Source organism: Megascapheus bottae, chromosome 19, assembly GCF_031878675.1.
Source record: "Megascapheus bottae isolate mThoBot1 chromosome 19, mThoBot2.hap1, whole genome shotgun sequence".
In the NCBI taxonomy this organism is placed as follows: Eukaryota; Metazoa; Chordata; class Mammalia; order Rodentia; family Geomyidae; genus Megascapheus; species Megascapheus bottae.
In genome coordinates this window covers 690,097-710,170 of record NC_143527.1, presented here as the reverse complement: position 1 = coordinate 710,170, position 20,074 = coordinate 690,097, and the positions used below count along the sequence as shown (strand labels likewise).

The 20,074-nt window shown below is 37.4% G+C and overlaps 1 protein-coding gene across 1 annotated transcript in view; it reads left to right on the top strand.

The window, feature by feature from the left end:
- Atp9b (ATPase phospholipid transporting 9B) overlaps positions 1-20,074 on the top strand; it is a 144,751-nt gene that overhangs the window by 17,411 nt on the left and 107,266 nt on the right. The window contains exons 4-6 of the mRNA XM_090352949.1: positions 3,253-3,366; positions 10,283-10,391; positions 18,711-18,769. Of these exons, the coding sequence (XP_090209075.1) occupies positions 3,253-3,366; positions 10,283-10,391; positions 18,711-18,769 (282 nt within the window). The remainder of the gene's footprint in view (positions 1-3,252; positions 3,367-10,282; positions 10,392-18,710; positions 18,770-20,074) is intronic.

Genomic DNA, 20,074 nt, shown 5'->3' with positions numbered 1-20,074 from the left:
TCTTTTATTGTAATTAGTAAAAGGGTTACATGATATTTGCCAGATAGAAGGTGCATTAATTCACATACATTGATACCCTTTCACATGTCTTGGTCCCCATTACCCTCCCCCCCATGGGCTGCTTTTTTTGAAGGCAAAGGAAGCTAGTGTTTGAGTACACATTCACACACATGTACACACACACATTTTTTCATGTACAAGATTTTATTTTCTTTTAAAACTAGATACTTAAGAAGGATCTATTGAAAGAGAAATCAGCTATCGTGTATATTTGATATTTCAGTATCAAATATTGGTATCTTGTAATCCTTTATTCCTATTCTGTTTTGTAAGCAAAGCTCTTTGATTACGTGCAATGAGACCTTCTCTGTTGTGCATATTTGGATTTAAAAGTCACGCTGACTTTTGATTGGACAGTGGTTATTCTTTGGTTCCTATTCACTCACTAGATGCCAAGTGTTTTGTATTGTATGTATGTGTTTATTAAAATACTAATAGCTCCATAATCAAAAGAGTGATTTTTTGTTGGCATAACAAAATATAAATTAACCTTCCAGACAGATAGGTAAATACTCTCCTCTTTAGTAAATAAGTCAGTCTTTTCTCCTTAGGTCTGAATTATTAAATACTCACTGATTGGCTAAGCAGTATACATTTTCCTGAAGGTCAAAAGTTCATTCAGTATACAGTAATACGTTGATTACAATGTGTTAGACCCAAAAGTGTAGCTTAACTTTGATCAGTGTAAATTCTCACAGTCTGCCTAAGTTGATTATGTCCTGACAATACCTGTTGATGTGTCTATACAACTGCTACCATTTACATAATTTTTTTCTTGGCATGTCTCCGAAATTAGTCTTTTAATCTAAAATGTAGTATTTTAGAAACATTTGGTAATTACACGGTAGGAATTCTATGCCATTTTTAGCATGAATGGCAATTTCTGAATTGCTAATAGATACAATTTATGCTGAGATTTTAGGAAACTGTTGAAGGAGAAGAGAACTTGCTTTCCTGCTGAGATTAATTTATGAACTAATTCAAAACATTTTTAGGCAGCAGTTGAACATGATTATGATTATGAATATAAGTGTATTACCAGTGTAGCCAAGTTTTTTGTCACACACATAATTGTATTATGTTGCAAGTAACTTCATTATATAGAAACTATAGAGTCTAGGCACATTAAGCCTAGGATAAATAATTAATCTTTCACTTTGCTCATTTTGAAATTGTCTTGCTTTCCACCTTACATAATGAATGACAACCAAAGATATTTTGTAAGTTGCATATTTTGAAATTTAAAGTTATGATAGTTGACTCATTTTCCTTAATGATAATAGTGTACCATTTGAGTTATTACTGCTTGAAGTTTTCTTCTGTAGAGGTAACTATTTGAGTGAAAAAAAAAATCTCTCAGTGTTGGAATTTCAAAAATTTTATTGATGAAATTTATTTTATATTTGAAAATAATGTTAAAGATCATCTATCAAACGATTATAGAGGGCCAGGAGCCTAGCCTAGTGGTAGAGTGCTCACCTAGCATGTATGAAGCCCTGGTTTCGATTCCTTGCTATCACGTGCTCGGAAAAAGCTGGAAGTGGCGTGTGGCTTAAGTGGCAGAACACTAGCCTTGTGCAAAAAAAAGTGTTCAAGGACAGTGCCCAGGCCCTGAGTTCAAGCCCCAGGACTGGCAAAATAAATAAATAGACTAGAATTCGAGTGCTGGTTGCTAATGCCTGTAATGCTAGCTATTAAGAGGCTGAAATCTGGAGGATTGTGGTTTGAAACCAGTCCAGGGAGTAAAAAAGTCTGCAAAACTTTACCTCCAGAATAACCAACACACACACAAAAAAACAGGAGTAGAGGTGTAACTCATATGATAGAGCTGCAGCTGAACAAGTAAGCTAAGCATCCTGAGAGTTCATACCCTAGCACAGCAATAACAACAAAAAACAAAAAAGTACAGTATTTGTAGATTGCTGTCTTCCTGAAAATGATTCTGTTACTTTCATTTTTTTTTTTTTTTTTTGGCCAGTCCTGGGCTTGAGCTCAGGGCCTGAGCACTGTCCTTGGACTTTCTCAAGGCTAGAGCTCTACCACTTGAGCCTCAGCACCACTTCTGGCTTTTTTTTCTATGTATGTGGTACCAAGGAATTGAACCCGGGTCTTTGTGCATGCTAGGCACAAACTCCTGGCCTTACTTTCATATTTTATGTTAATTATTTTTCCATTTTGAGGTAGACAGAGGTGGGTTTCTCATGCATTTGCCCATATACTTGTTTGCTTGTTCACTTCATCTTTATAGAGTTCTAATGTCCATGTTAAAAAGTGTGTTATGGGCCTGGCGTGGTGACTCATGCTTGTAATCCTAGCTACTCATGAAGCTGATATTGAGGATCATGGTTCAAAGCCAGCCCGGGCACTAGAGATTGAGAGACTCCTGTCTCCAATTAATCACTAGAAAACCAGGAGTGGTGCTGTGGCTCAAAGGGTAAAGAGGTAGCCTTGAGCTGAAGAGTTCAGAGACGGTACCCAGGCCCAGAGTGCAAACCCCACAACTGACCAAAAAAGAAAAAGAAAGTGTGTTACGGCTGGGTGCCAGTGGCTCACGCCTATTATCCTAGCTACTCAGGAAGCTAAGATCTAAGAATTGCAGTTCAAAGCCAGCCGGGGCAGGAAGTTCGTAAGACTCTTATCTCCTATTAACTACCAGAAAACTAGGAGTGGCACTGTAGAGCACTAGCTTTGAGCTGAAGAGCTCAGGGACAGCACCTACGTCCAGAGTTCAGGCCCTTCAACCAACACCTCCCTCCCCCCCCCCCCAAAAAAAAGCCAAGAAAAAACAGAGGGTGTTTTTTGTTTTATTTTGTTTTTTTAAATCACTTCATAAATCTGAGGTTGACTAGACTTTCCACTGTAAGAGTTTTGGAATTCATATCTAACATGCATTTGGGTACTTCCTGACTTGCTGAATTTAGGAAAACACTATCATTTATGCGCATGCAAACATTTAGATAAATGTGCAAAGTTAGAAATTGTGTTTTTTCTGTTTGTTTTAAATATTTCTGAATAACCCTAATTTTCTTTGTATTTGGGTTAGCTTTGTAAGCCAGTGTCAAAATTAAGTTCACTGTGAATTAGTAGTCTCCCAGTTTGATGGAAATATTTTCCTACTGTGCAGAATTTAATTGGGTAATATTACAAATCTTTCTTGAAGAGATTGTGTTAATTTTATTCTTTTCTTTTTAGGTTTTGTATGAACAATTCAAGTTTTTCTTGAATCTGTATTTTCTGGTAGTATCCTGCTCACAATTTGTACCAGCATTGAAAATAGGCTACCTCTACACCTACTGGGCTCCTCTGGTAAAAAAAAAAAAAAAAAAGACTTAAAATTAAAGTTATAACATTTAATAGTCTTAAGAGTTGAGATTATTAATAGATAAATTGATTACTTTTTAAATGTGAAATTGTTGTTTTGTGCCATTGAACTATGTTAGAGTACACACCTATCCGATGGGAAGCATATTGGCAGCACATTGCCTAAAGTGCTCTTGGAGTCTCTAGATTCTCCCAGCTGGAGAAGCTCTGCAGTGTCCTGCTTGGGACTTTCTGCACCTGTCTGACTGATCCTGCTCCCTTTTGTGCCCATGTCATAACTTCAGGAGGGCAGGGGTATGGTCAGTTGAATTACTTTTGATAGTGAAGGCTTTGAAGTATGTGACATTATACAGGTGGTTCCAGTTAACAGCTTAATGTATGAAGTTTTTGAAAGGTTCATGGTATTTACCACTTAGTATATATCTTGATAGCTTTCCTTTGTTTTCAGCTTGTCTAGACAATAGAAAACTGTACTACTTCCTTAGATAATAGAGAAGTGTGGACAGACAACATAGCCAGTAAAATGGTTCTGTTTGGGGAAGAGGTGTAAAGTGTTCAGTTTCCTCTCCAAGACCTTCAGACTTGGAATGCCTAGGGGTCTCCTCTTGAGTAGACCTCTTCCTCAATTAGAGATTTGCCAGTGAAGTAGGAATGGGGGAAAGACCTTTGTTCTAGGACAAGTACAGTCTTTACTCATGTAGACCTAATTGCAGGGTAAAGGAAAATAACTTTAGATGGGATATAAATACAAAGTTACTAGATGAATGAATACATTTTAGTGAGCTTGAAATAAGCATTGGTACACAGTTATCTCTGCTTGGCATAGACATGCTCTGGCGTTCATCCACTCTTAGTAGTAATGACCTTTGAGAGGGTTGTTTGCTAAAATGTATCAAATAGCTTGCAAGTAGAATCAACATTTTTATTTGAGGACTTTAGCCTATTTTCAATAAATGTTTAAATAAATGGATATCTACAAGCAAAAGAACAAAGTTGGACCTCTGCCTTATATTGAACACAAAAGTAACAAAATGGCTTGTAGATCTAAATGGAAGAGCCAAGACTATTAAACATTCGTAAAAGAAAACAACAGACACCAAAAGCCACAGGGACAATGGGGAAAAAAAGTATCAGATTTTATCAAATTTTACAACTTTTGTGCAGCAAAGAACAACATTAAGAAAGTAAAAAGATAAGTCATAATTGGAGAAAATATAAGGTAATAATGTTACATGTTGAACAGGTAATTTATCCAAATGAATAAATAACTTTTAAAACTAGACAACTTAGTTTAAAAAAGGTAGAGGAAGGATGTTAACAGACATTTACTTAAAGGATAACTTACAAGTGCCTAAAAAAATGACCTGCATTCTTGTCATTAGGAAGTGCAATTAAACTCACACAAGATACTACTTCACATTTAGTGGGATTGCTGTCATTAAAGAGAGGGGAGGAAGAACCCTCATTCTTTGCTAGTGTGATTACAAAGTAGTTCATTCACTTTGGAGAAGAGTTTGGCAATTACTCAAAATACTGATGACAGAGTTTACATGTTATTTAGTCTATGCAGATCCATTGAGACAGAGTAGATGGTGCAGTCATCTCTAGGGAAAGGGTGGGGTTGGGGTGGAGAATGGGGATATGACGGAGGCTGCTCAATTTTGTGAACACTCAAAAAGTGCACTGTATTCTTTTCAGGGGTTTTATGACATGTGAATAAGAAATTAGCAAAGCTGTTATTTAGGAAAGGATAAATCGCTAAGGAACTGAATTTAGGTCATACTTAGCTTTACTTTTGGGGAATCCCAGAGTTACTTTAGGATCCTTTCCCCAATAGAGCTTCCAGAAAGAGACCTAATGAGGTACTTCACAGTTTCCCTGGCGCTGGAGGGTAAAGCAGCCTGGGGCAGGAAGCAGGGTGAGAAATCTGCCTATTCTTCAGAACTGGCAGGGCAGCCTGTGCTTCTGTGACAGAATATGAGCCTTAGGGAATAATGGAACATTTCTGAAGAATGATTTTTGAGGGAATTGAGGCTGGCTTGTGGGACAGAGAACTAAGGGTGACGCCAGCCCAAAAGCCTTGCCACAGCGTGGTGAGGCTGAAGTGCTTTGTGGAACACAACCAACGTTTGGAGAAAACGGTATCATTGTAGTTATGGCAGTGGAATAGGTGGAGATCTTGGCTGCTGATGAACCAAAGCCTGCTGAATGCCTGGGTAGAGTGCCCAAGCATCAGAGAGGCTGTCAGGAGGGTGTCATCCAGGAAGGGATGGGAGTAGAGAGGTGGATGAGGGGGTGAACAGTAGCTAATGCACAGAGAACTGGGAAGTCCACCTTCTTAGAAGGTGGGTTGAATTGTGCTGCAGTACATGAAAAACGAGATGAGGTCAAGAGTAATGGAATGCGGGAAAGTTTCCATGGCACAAAATAGAGACTAAGGAAGGAGAATGTGGGGCCTAAGGAAAGCTTTGTCAGAGGGAGGAAACATAATGTGGAGATGTTTATGATTAGGAAGAGAGGCACATATGGGGAGATGCAGGGCTTAGCCAGGAAGAATATCACCCTCTGATAGTTGTAGACTGTTCCATAGACAAGGAATAATTGATTTCAGAGACTCTAGGAGCCATTCCCCAAGGGTCTGCTTATAGCCATCTGGTTAAATAAAAACTGGATTCTCAGAGGAAATCCATCCACTCTTCTGATACTCATAATGTATCAAAGCAAGGTTATCAGCAGTAAGAGACCTATTGAAGGTACTTCCTCATTTAATCATTGAAAATTCACTTGGAAATATATTCTTGTAATGTGTCAAGAGTTACATTTGCAACCTTTAAAAGAAATAGACACTACTATGTGTTAAGTGATGCATCAGGTTTCAGAATGGGTTAAAAGTGTATAGAAGTTTTATCTAGAATAGCATTAATCTATTCAGGTGTTTACTTCAAATATAATATGAAAAAGCACTATATCTCTGTTATCCAATGTTCTTGTTTGCTTAATGCACTGGGTAAGAAAATTGATCAGCGAGTATTTGTCTTGGAATTGTTTTCTATTCATAAATGCTTTGATTCTGTGAGAAATATTTTAATACAGAAAATGCTGGAGATTTTATGTCAGTCATTGTGAATTTTGCATCTGAATGCCTTAGTTTTTTAAATAGAATTCATTCATTTACTGAATAGTTAAGTATTTTTTGTTGTTATTTGGACTGAAGTACATATGAATATATGGCAGGAATTTGTTTTTTTTTTTCTTGGGCATTCTGTTAGATATTCTATAAGTTGTAAGCCTTTTTTTTTTTTTTTTTTTGGTGGGACTGAGTTTGAACTGAGGACATTTTTTTTTTTTTCTTTTTGTGGGTCATGGGGCTTGAACTCTGTCTAGGCCTGGGCACGGTACCTGAGCTCTTCAGCTCTAGGCTACCACCCTACCCCCACTTCCCATTTTCTAGTGATTAATCGGAGATAAGAATTGCACGGTGTTTTGTGCCTGGGCTGGCTTTGAACTGTGGTCCTCAGATCTCAGCCTCCCGGGTAGCTAGGCTTATAGACGTGAGCCACTGTGCCTGGCTGCAACAATTTTTTTTTTATTAAAACATTTTACTAACACTGAATTTTTACATCATATTTCAAATGTATTGTTTAACAAACGAGTATTCAAGAAGGGAAACTCTATATGAAATCACTGGCACATAAATTTAAGAAGATAATTAAAATTAAGCTGAGTCTTTGTATTTCATAGATAAATATCAATCTATATAAAATATCAATATGTTTATAGAATGTATATCCCATCATAGACTCACTGTCTATATAGATATATTTATATCTCCAAATTCATGTCAATTTCCTTGAGTACCTGAGTACTGAGTCATCACTCTTGTATTGTTTAGATCTAATATCCACACATCAAGGAGACTATGAGCTGTTTGTTCCGTTGGTCTTGGCTTATTTCACTTGACATGATTTGTTCTAGTTCCATTCACTTTCCAGCAAATGCCTTTGTTTCATCTTGTCTGGTGGCTATGTAGAATTCCATTGTATATATGTACCACATTTTTTGTATCCTTTCATCTGCAGTGGGTTCGTCTGCAGTGATGAACATGGCTGTGCAGGTGTCCTTATCATTTCCTGGGTTATGGTGCTCAGGGTAGATGCCCAGGAGTGGTATGGCGGGATCGTAGGAAAGGTCTATTTTTAGTTTTGTTGAGGAACCTCCAAACTGCCTTCCAGAGAGGTTGTACTTTCCTACCAGCAGTTCAGTAGGGTTCCTTTTACTCCACATCCCTTCCAGCATTTGTTGTTGTCTGAGTTCAGAATATTGGCCATTGGGTTAAGGTGGTATCCTAGGGTTGTTTTTATTTGCAATTCCCTTATGACCATGGTCGATGAGCATTTTCTCATATGTTTCTTTGCCATTTTTACCTCTTCCTTTGATGAGTCTCTCTTTAGTTCCCTTGCCCATTTAGCTATTGGTTTGGGGGGAGGTCGGGGATTAGTTTCTTAAGTTCTCTGTAGATACTGGATATTAAGCCTTTGTCTGATGTATTGTTGGTAAATATCTTTTCCCAGTTGATTGGCTATCTTTCTGTTTTAGTAGCTATGTCTTTATCTGTGCAGAAACTTTTTATTTTTAGGTAGTCCCATTTATCGAGTCTCTGTACAATCTGTTGTGACCCTGGGACTCTGTTCAGGAAGTTTCTGCCTGTGCCTATGAGTTCCAGTGTCTCTCCTACTCTGTCATGTAGCCATTTCAGAGTTTCACGTCTGATATTGAGGTCTTTGATCCATTTTGAGTTAATGTTCATGCATGGTGACAGACTGGGATCAATTTTTAGTTTTCTGCATGTGGATGACCAGTTTTTCCAGCACAATAATTGAAGAGGCTCTGTTTATCCACCGAGTATCTCTGGCTCCTTTGTGGAATATAGGTTGACTATATGTATATGGTTTCATTTATGGTTCTTCTATTCTGTTCCATTGATCTTCTATTTTTGTGCCAATACCATACTGTTTTTGTTGTTATGGCTTTGTAGTAGAGTTTGAAGTCTGGTATTGTAATACCACTTACATTGCTCTTTGTGCCTAGAATTGCTTTGGCTATTCTAGGTCTTTTGTTATTCCATAGGAACTTTTGAATTTTGTCCTCTATTTCAATAAAGAATGTCCTTGGGATTTTGGTGGGGATTGCATTGAAATTTTATATCAATTTTGGCAGTATGGCCATTTTCATTATGTTGATTCTCCTTATACATGAGCATGGAATGTTTTTCCATTTCCTAGCATCCTCTTTTGATTTCTTTCTGTAGTTTTCATTAAATAATTTCTTCACATCCTTGGTTAGATTAATTACTAAATATTTTATTCTTTTGGGGGTTATTGCAAATGGGATCATTTTCTTGATTTCTCCTTCTGTTTGTACGCCAATACTAATTGGCATACAGAAAGGCTACTGACATTTTTGTGTGTGTGAGGGGGTGGGGGTCATGGGGCTTGAACTCCTGGTCAAGGCACTGTCCCTGAGCTCTTCAGCTCAAAGCTATGGCCCTACCCTGAACCAAGCTCCACTTCCCATTTTTTAGAGGTTAATTGGAGATAAGAGTCTCGGGTTCAATTGTGCCCGGGCTAGCTTTGAACCTCGATCCTCAGATCTCAGCCTCCTGAGTAGCTAGGATTATAGGCGCGAGCCACCATGCCCGGCTAGGCTACTGACTTTTGAAGGTTGATTTTGTAACCTGCCACTTTGCCAAAGTGGTTTATTAGTTCTAAGAGTTTGGGAGTGGAATTTATTGGGTCGTTCAAGTACAAGATTAGGTCATCTGCTAATAGGATTTAATTTCCTCTTTCCCTAGTGGATCCCTTTGATGTCCTTCTCTTGCCTTATTGCTCTGGCTAAGGGTTCCAGCACTAGATTAAAGAGAAGTGGAGAGAGTGGGCATCCCTGACTTGTTCCTGATTTTAAGTTAAATCGTTCTAGTTTTTCTACATTTAGTTTGATACTAGCTGAAGGTCTGTCATATATGGTTTTAATTATTTTAAAGAATGTACCTTCTGTTCCTATTTTCTCTAGGGCTTTCAACATGAATGGGTGCTCTATTTTGTCAAATGCCTTCTTGATATCCAGAGAAATAATCATATGATTCTTAACAGTAGTATGATGTATTAAATTAATTGATTTGTGAATATTAAACCAGCTTTGCATCTGCAGGATGAAGTCTAACCATAGTGTATATATTTTTTAATTTGTCTCTGGATTCTGTTGGCTATATTTTGTTGAGGAGCTTTGCATCTGTGTTCATCAGGGAGATTGGTCTGTAGTTCTCTTTTTTTGTTGGATCCTTTCCTGGTTTGGGGATGAGTGTGATATTGGCTTCATAGAATGAGTTTAGGATGGCTCCCTCTGCTTTTATTTCTCAAAAGAGCTTCAAGAATATAGGTATTAACTCATCTTTAAAAGTCTTAAAAAAAAAAAGTCTTATAAATCTTACAGAACTTGAGCCATATCCCTTTTGTTTTAGATCACTGTTTTAGATAGTCTTTCCTTTGCCTAGGCCAGGCTTGGACTGCATTCTTCCTCCCATTCTCTCTGCATGGCTAGTCATCTGGGCTTCTTTATTGAGATAGCATCTCCCTGACTGTTAGCCAAGTGGCCTGCAGACTAGGATCCCCTCTTCCATGTAGTAACCACATCCCAGGTAGCTGGAATTAAGTCTGTGCCACTGTGTCTGAGCACAGGGTTGTGAATTGTTTAGTGTGTATTATATGTCTGAAGCATTTTGTTGTATTTTTTATTGCTTTCATTATTTTATGCTTTAGAGATTAATATCAATTAACGGGAAAAAGAAAAACTGGTTTTCTATGCTTTTTGTCTAGTTTCTAAAATAGTTTGCCTTTTTAAATAGGGATTTGTCTTGGCTGTCACTATTACTCGTGAAGCAATTGATGAATTTCGGCGTTTTCAGAGAGACAAGGAAATGAATTCACAACTCTACAGCAAGCTTACAGTAAGAGGTTAGTAAGACATTTTTTTATTATGTAGCGTTTACTTGATGAAATAATCATTTTAGAGTTAATGTGATGAACGAAAGCATATCCTAATCCCGTTGTTGGAAACAACATGTGATTGTATATGGTATCTAATATTTAAAATATATAATGCATATAACTTAAGGGTAGAATTATATTCATTCTCTGGTTACTTGGATGTGAATGTATATGTAAATATTATGTTTATACATACACACTCTGCTTTTTCTATACATGCTCAAACATCTGTACATGGGCACATATATATATATAGTCTACATACTGTTAAATTATAACATACTGTGTTGCAGTTCTTAGACACATGCGAAACCCCAGATGCATACATATTTTCTGTCTGAAATCTCTCTTGTGTTTAAAATGTACTAATAAAGGCCAGCAGTCTCTACCATGGCATTAAACTGTACTTCAGTAAAAAGGCCTTTAAGCCCTTGGAATAAGTGTCACTATCCAGCATGGTGCTAGATGTAGACTTGCTAGGTACATAGGTATATAATACCTGCATGAAGTCATTTAGGAATTTAACCATTTTTAACTTAATCTCTTCTTACAGTGATGATGATGATGATGATGATGATTATTTTGCCAGTCCGGGGCTTGAACTCAGGGCCTGAGCACTGTCCTTGGACTTTCTCATGGCTAGAGCTCTACCACTTGAGCCTCAGCACCACTTCCAGCTTTCTTTCTGTGTATATGATACCGAGGAATTGAACCTGGGTATGGTGCATGCTAGGCAAGCACTCTATCACTCTACCACTGGGCCAAACTCCCAGTCCCTTAACTTAATCTCTTAAAGACCTAGCTTGCAAGACTTTTTTAGTTGATAGTAGGAAACAAAGGCATGTGTAGGAAGAGATGGGAGAAGCTACTCCAAACTGGCATTGTGACAGTAAGAAATGACCTTGAAGTGCTGAGAGTGAGGAATAGGAATTTACATTAACCCCAATGTCTGTGTAGAAATGACGCTCAGAATGGATTTTATAATTTTTTGTGCACACATAATTAATTTTCCTAAAATAATTTCTTCAGAAATTTTTTTCAAGCTGGGTGTCAAGCCATCCCAGCACAAAAGTCTGTGAGACTTTTATCTCCAATTAACCACCAGAAAATGGGAAGTGGCACTGTGGCTTTTCAGCTCAAGGTTAGCTAAAGCGCTCAGGGATAGCGCCCAGGTGCAGAGTTCAAGCCTCATGACTGACAAAGGGGGGGAAAAAAAAGATTTTTTTAATCGTTCATTAGCATATAATTCACATGCATAGTTCATTGGGATTTAAGATAGTTCAGTAATTTTTGCTATATTCTTAGTTATGCAATCTTCTCTATCATCTATTTTGGAGCGTATTCAATATTCAGAAAAAAAGAAAACACCCTAAATGTGTTAGCAACTATTCCTCATTCTTCCCTCTTCATCTAAGCACCAAGAAATACAGTTTCCTTTCTGCGTTTATGGTTTTTGCCTGTTGTGAGCATTTTATATAGATTTATAAACACTGTGCATTCTTTTTTTTTTTTTTTTTTTTGCCAGTCCTGGGCTTGAGCTCAGGGCCTGAGCACTGTCCTTGGACTTTCTCAAGGCTAGAGCTCTACCACTTGAGCCTCAGTACCGCTTCCGGCTTTTTTTTTTTTTTTTTTTGTATGTATGTGGTACCAAGGAATTGAACCCGGGTGTTTGTGCATGCTAGGCAAGCACTTTAACCACTAGGCCAAACTCCCAGCCCAACACTGTGCATTCTTTTGTGGCTTTTTTTTGGCTTCTTTCATTTGCCATGTTTTCAGGGCTTATCTCTGTTGCAGTATAAGTGAATACTTTGTTTTGGCTGACATAAACATTCCACTGTATGATACACTGCATTTCATTTATCCGTTCATCAAGCAGATGGACATTTTGGTTGTTTCTTCTTTGTGACTATTGTGAATAATGCTGTTGTGAACATTTGTATATCAGCTTTTGTATGAGCATTGTTTTCATTTCTGTTTGATGCATTCTTAGTAGTAAAATTAGATAATAACTCAGTGTTTAGCATTTGGAAGACTAGCCATCCTAGTTTTGTGCTTAGTTGCATCATGTTGCATTCCCAACAACAGTGTACAGGATTTCACCTTTCACCAAGACTTACTTAAAGTCTGCCTCTTTGATTGTTGTTACTTTTTTCTTATAGTATGAAATAGTATGTTACTGAATCTGGTTTGAATTGCAGTTCCCTGATGACTAATAAGACTAAATGTCATTTTGTGTTGGCTATTTGTGTATCTTCTTAGAGTGATTGTCTATCCAGGTTATTTACCCTGGTCTTGTAGTTTAAACTCAGGAATTGTGCGTGCTAGGTATTCAGGCAGGAACTTCACTGTTGTCCTGACTGACCTCACTCTGTAACCCTCCCTATCCATACCTGGTATTACATGAGTGTGCCACTGTGGCTAATTTTTTTTTTTTAATAGGGTCCTCTTTTTTGCCTGGGCTGGATTCAAACTGTGATCCTCCCGTCTTCACCTCCTGCATAGATGGGATTTATAGCTATATACATTATACTTTCTCCCTTTACCTACCAATAACAGCAACAGTAACAACAACAACAGCTCATCAACCTGAGCCATTTGTCTTTTAGGTTAATTCTTACAATTAAGTGTTTGATTCATTTTCATATACTGTTTTTTGTGTGGTGTGAGATACAGGTCTACATTCTTTTATGTGACTATCAAACTGTCTAATGCTATTTGTTCAAAAGACTTTTCCCCAGTGAATTAAAATTATTAAGTTATAATGATTGAAATAGTGGGATGTGGAGAAAAGATGTCTTAGAAAAGAATATAAGTGCTAGTTTTTTGGAAAAACACCCAGATTAGTCAGGTAGATTAGACCAAACTTTACATTGTATCTTTAAGAACATAGTATAGATCCTAGCTTATTTAAAAGTTTGTTTTCATTTTGGCATTTGGTCTGAGTAGTATATAAATTGTACAGTTGAAAATTATGTGGAGTGGTGATGAAAAGGACAGAGTAAGTCAGCTCTGTGTGCCTGTCTTTCCACAAAAGTGCTGAAAAGTCATGCAGAATTTCCATAACCAACTTGGTCAGAATCCTGAAAAACACAGTTTATAGCATGTACATGATTTTTGAATCTGAAAGTCAACTCAAAAAAATGGTAGAAAGCACTTTAAGGGTGTGTCTTGCTAATGGACAACTAGACTGGGAGAAAAAGATTGTAATTGAGCCCTGTACTACAAGATCAAATGCCAAATAGCCAATGCTAAAGAGACAATGTCTTTGGGAGATTTGGCTATTCAAAAATGCCTCTTTTGCTGTGTAGATAGAGGGCTGGAATAATGCTCAGAGAAGACCTGAGAAGCTCTTTGGCCTCTAGTATGTCTCTAAGCTTAGAGAAATAGGAAATAGAAGCCAGACCAGAGTGGTGAACAGCCTCCACCATGTTGTTATGCCCTGAAGAAGGCTGGAGCACACAGCAGAACGAGGAAAGGTTTTTGTTTTGTTTCCCTCATTCCCTGCTTCACATTTAAAGAAATCTCTGAGAATACTTACTGATTAGAAGCTTATGGAATAGAGACTTCAGACATAATACATCACAAAGAATACATGCTTTACAAAAATCATTTGGAGAAACTACTAAACATAGAGGTCACAACATCTAGAAAGCAACAAATAAGGAAATATCTGAAACATTATGTCAATTTTTTCCACTAAAAATTACAGAACATTCAAAGAAGTTCTCACTGAAGAATAAAGGCTAGGGCCAGGAGTGTGGCCTGGTGGTAGGGTACTTGCCTAGTGGGTTCGATTCCTTGGTACTGCATATACAGAAAAAGCTGCAAGTGGTACTGTGGCTCAAGTCTTAAAGCTCTAGCCTTGAAAAAGCCAAAGGACAATGTCCAGGCCCTGAGTTCAAGCCCCTGGACTGGCAAAAAAAAAAGGAAAATAAAAAATTATCAACCGGGAATCTAATATCAGCTATACTATCAATCAAAAAAACTAAAGAAATGAAGACATTCCCAGATAAGCCTCTGAGAAGATCTTAGGACATATGAGCTTGAGTAGACAAACTAGCAGAATGCGATAAGACTATTTGTAGATCATCTCTTGTGAGGTTACAGCATCTAGCCTAGGTAAGTAGCCTTTCAAGTTCAGCAACAAAAAGATACTTCAAAATAGGCAAATGATCTGATGAGAAATTTCTTCAAGAAACTAGGGACTAGCCAGCAAGCACATGAAACGGTGTTTAATTAAAGTCATTAATACATAAAGGAATATTGCATAAAATCACAAGAAGACAATACCACACACTACTGGGTAGGCCATCCTTAAAAAAAGATTGTGAAATAAGGTCAGAAAAGATCTAGAGAAAGTAGAATATTGCTGTGTTGCTTCTAGGAATGCAAATGAATTGTTTGTTTCCTAGTTAAACATAAAATTTCAAATGGGATTTCAGTCAGTTTGTCATCACATTATTCATAAGAACCAAAAGATGAAAACAGCCCTATGAGTAGATAAACAACTTGTTTATGCATCAAAGTATGGTAAATTCACTATATGTACAACATGGAAATCTTGAAAACATGCTACATGAAAGAAGCCAGACACAGGTCACATGTTGTGTGATTTCACTCCTGGGAAATAGACTAAATAGGTTAGTGGAATTAGAATGGAAAGTAAGTTGCCCTGGCTTGGGCTGAAGAAAAAAAACAGAGTAACTGCTTAATGAGTATGGGCTTTTCTTTTGTTAGGATGAAGGTGCTTTGGAACTTAGTAGCGCTATTTGTATCAATTTTTATGTCGTGAATATTTCACTGAAAATGATATAAAATGTGTTTTCTTTTACATTTTTGTGATACCTGTTCTTAAGATACTTCAGAAATAATTCTAGATAGGTTTATTTCAAATGCAGTTGGAAATTTACCTTCAAAAAGGTTATCATGACTGATGAATGGAAGAAGTAAAAATTTTATATGTGGTTGCTGGCAGTAATGGATGTGGCAGATATTAGAAAACAGCTATGGTCCCCCATGGCAGGTCATCTCAGTTAAGGAGATTTAGGAAATAAATTCAGAATGCCTTGGTTAGTTGTGAAAACTTAGGCCTGGCAATTCATATTTTGCTTTTATGTCTGTATGTATTTATGTATTAATTGATTGATTTGAAACAAGATCTGGCTAGGAAATCCAGGCTTTCCATTATGTAGACCATGTTTTTAGCTATGTAGTCAGGGCTTTCCAGTGGTTCTCTTGTCTCCCTTCCATCATGCGGGGATTTTATGTGTGTGCCAAAATGCACGGTGAGGCTTGTTCTGTAGATAGCTAGCTTTCACTAACGCGTACCAGTCTTACTGCCAGTGTGCTCACTAACGACCTATCATTCTGGCCCACATGATCATTTTTTGGTGCTGGTGCTGTCCTCTACTTTGGTGAAAAAATGTTATCTTACTGTCTTCTGCCTAGTACTTAAAATGTTGTTTATTTGTAATCATTTATAAGTTGCTCAATTTGCCTTTTGATTTCTTTGTTTTTACCTTATTGTTTTGCCTTAATCTTAGGATGTCCATTTACAATATTTCTGACTTCATTTTTTTCCCTGCTGTCTTAGTGTAGTTGTGACTTTATATTTGAGGCATGAGTAGTGTTATGTCTGCTGGCCCATTACCAAGATACCACTCTCCCTTTATTATGGGTCATGAACTCTTGCTTCTTTGTGATATAGAATTTACTACTACTGCTTTTGGTGAGCAGAACCCTCACAGTCGGTTTGGCTCAGTAGAACACTAGGGATGAGCCCTGTAGTAGACAAGCCTGATACGGGTTGTAGCTCAGGGCTGTGCTCTAGTCTCCTTGACTAGATTCATGAGAATCATGGAACAGTGGAAGGTAAGTGTAAAAACCTCATTTAGAAGTATTGAGCTTGAAGGTTGCAGTAACAACTTGGTAATATTTGCAATTAACTGTTTCATTAAAAAATAAACCATCTCGGGGCCGGGTGTCTGGCCTGGTGGTAGAGTGCTTTGCCTAGCATGCACGAAGGCCCGGGTTCGATTCCTCGGTACCACATACATAGAAAAAAGCCAGAAGTGGTGCAGTGGCTCAAGTGGTAGAGCTCTAGCCTTGAGAAAGTCCAAGGACAGAGCTCAGGCCCTGAGCTCAAGCCCAGGACTGGCAAAAAAAAAAAAATAAAATAAATAAAGAATAAACCATCAGAGCTATATGATTTTTTTTGTATATGCATCTGATATAATGCACATGTGCACACACATAAATACATATAATATTAAAACACAACTATTCTTCTTCTTTTTTTTTTTTTTTTTTCTTTTTGCCAGTCCTGGGCTTGAGCTCAGGCCCTGAGCGCTGTCCTTGGACTTTCTCAAGGCTGGAGCTCTACCACTTGAGCCTCAGCTTCCGGCTTTTTTCTATGTATGTGGTACCGAGGAATTGAACCTGGGTCTTCGTGCATGCTAGGCAAACACTCTACCACTAGGTCAAACTCCCGGTCCCAGCTATATAACTTTTGACTCTTAACTGGTAATAGCAAGTGGAGTAGCTTATTTTCAAATAAAATTATGTCATGAACTTACATCCCAGCACTCACATTGAAATATCTTTTGTATATTCAGAGCTTCCTTCTACCAAATCTGCATTGAAATTCTTAAGTTTTGGGTGTTAATTTCCAAACACAGTGTGGTGTTGAGCTATGCAGGTTTATGTATTTCATATGTGCTTACAGACTGTTTCACCCCTGACATTAACATGTTGCTGGGACAGATTGTCAGCTTAGTTAGCAGAGTGTTCACCAGAAACCAGTTATTTAGTGTGCACTTAGACTGTTAAAGGAAAACAGAAAAAGGTCAGGGGTCATGGGGTGTCCTCAGCAGGCAGCTATGGAGAACAAGTGGCTCCCGTTGGTCTCCCTTTCTGTGCCATAAAGTCCTCACCGGAGGAAGTGCAAGTAGCCCAATTAGGATAAGGCAGAAGCTATTCAAGAAGTCAGGACCAATTGACACATTGATATATTTTGGATAATAAACTTTATCTTCATCCCTTATGGGTTTTTGAAGAGCATGGAAAATATAACTGTAATAAAAACCAAGTCTTTAGAAAAACATGATGCTCATGAAGCCCAGTTGCTTTTAGAGGTATTTGGGAAAAAAAGTTTTATAATAAGTTGGAGATGGATTTAAAAGACAGTGAATGGCCATACTATTATTTTTTGATAAAGTAATATGAAAGTTGCTTCTGGTTCTGTTAGCTGTGAGAATAAACTATTTGTGAAAGTCTCAAGGAACTTTTTCCTGTGTTGAAACAGTAGTTATAAATGTAGAAAAAGACCCAAAAAGTTTTTGATTTTCTTAAGAGGGAATGAGATAGAGGGAAGGAGGAAGGGCTAAGGCTAATGAAGAGTAGTTTGTTTGAATTTTGTCTGTTAAAACACTTACTGTTCTATGATTGTATATGACATTTACACATATACATCAATGTATACGTTTGTTTTCATAGATGACTGCTGTGTATCAGATGTTATTTAGATAATGTAAGGATTTACTCAATATATTACATAGAAAAATCGCTTAGCAATGACGCTTTTTGTACTAGTTCTCAAATGTTTGGGAGTTTTGTGCCAGTCAGTGCTGTCTACAACATTAATTTAGGTAATTTTGTATGTCCATATTACCTGCCCAAGTTTAGCCATGTAATTCTTTTTAAAGAATAATGTTCCTCGGGCTGGGAATGTGGCTTAGTGGTAGAGTGCTTGTCTACCATGCATGAAGCCCTGGGTTCAATTCCTCAGTACAATAGAAACAGAAAAAGCCAGAAGTGGCACTGTAGCTGAAGTGGTAGTGTATTAGCCTTGAGAAAAAGAGAAGCCGAGGGACAGTCTCAGACCCTGAATTCAGTCCCTAGGACTGGCAACAAACAAAAAAAAGTGTTTTTGATCATTGGTAACTTGGCAGAGAACTGAAACACTAACCAAATATGGGGAAAACGTCTAAATGGAATCTCTTTCCAAATTATAATGAAGAAATTATTGATGTCTTTTTTTATTGTGAGGTACTTAATTATTTATGTTTGATAGTTTACTAAAGTGAGTCTAAAGACTAGTCACTATATGTTGGTACTGTTAATTTTTGTAAACATGGCTTTGTTAGCCGTCAGGAAAATAAAAAGTCTGAAAAAGTAAAATATTACAGTTTCTGACCTAAAGGTATTGTTAAAGTAATAACTTGTCAAAAGCTGATCTCTGGGGTGCTATTGTTACCTTGAGCTGATTATACTTTTTTTTTTTTTAAGGTAAAGTTCAAGTTAAGAGTTCAGACATACAAGTTGGAGACCTCATCATAGTGGAAAAGGTTGATGAATTTTTCATATATTTTATATATAGATTATAGATAGATATCACTCATTTACATTTAGCCTGATTTGAAAGAAATTTGAGACCAACATTTTAAATCCTGGTATGTTTCTATAAAATTTGTTTTACTTGAATAAAATCCAGATTTTGTATATCCCATCTATTTTGGTAAAGAGTATATCACTGTCTGTAGATAAAATTATATTTTGTTCAAAATAAGGTACATGTTAACTGCTGAGTGTTACATTATCAAAATTATTTCACTTGACAACAGAATTGTGTAAGAATATTAGTAATGCTTCATTTTCTGGAGCTTACTTGTATAAGTAGCTGTATGATATGCAGATTTACATATTTATATATTCACATACAGCAGAGCATGCATAGTTAACCTATGGTCAATATGTAGTTGCATATAGTTGCAGATAGTGTACATAATTATAGACTTAATACTTCGAAGGGGATAAGATGAATGGAAGTAAAACAGAAAAGAACTAGGAAAGAATAGTTATGTACTGGTAGGAAGAAGCCATAGGAAGACAGTGGAGCCGGGTATGGCACTGCTCAAACTCCTGACGGTCTCAGTGGACTGAATGAACAATCTGCATGTGTGGCTCTTACGCAGGGGGCCTCTGCCTGGTTGCCTTTGAACACATCACTTGTGTCCTTTTCTGCACAATGTCAATGTCTTCTTGGCTTTCCATCTGCTCCCTTGTTTATCTGTTGATTTCTATTTCTACGAGTTACTTATTTTTTTCCCTAAAAATACAATGTTTTTTAAAAGTTAAGCAATATAGCTGGTTGCTGGTGGCTCTCCGGAGGCTGAGATCTGAGAGTCTTGGTTCAAAGCCAGCCCAGGCATGAAAGTCCGTGAGACTCTTATCTCCAATTAACCGCCTGAAAACCGGAAGTGGCAATCGTGGCTCAAGTGGTAGAGTATTAGCCTTGAGCTGAAGAACTCAGGGATGATAGCACTTAGGCCCAGAGTTCAAGCCTCACGACTGGCAAAACAAGACAAAACAAAACAAAACAACATGGTTGAAAGATATTAAACAGATCTAAGTAAATAGAAAGACATCCTGTGCAGCTAGATAATTTTTTTCCTCCTCTTTCCTTTTGGCAACACTGAGTTGTACTCAGGGCCTTGCACTTGTATGCAAACACTCTACGTGAACCACACTTCCAGCTCTTTTTGTTTGTTACTTTTTTTTTTTTTTGCAAGGGTGGGGGGAGAAGGCCTATGCTGGCATCTGACCATCCCTAGCCCTTTCCCTATGACATATGTCTGGGATTATACTTAAGA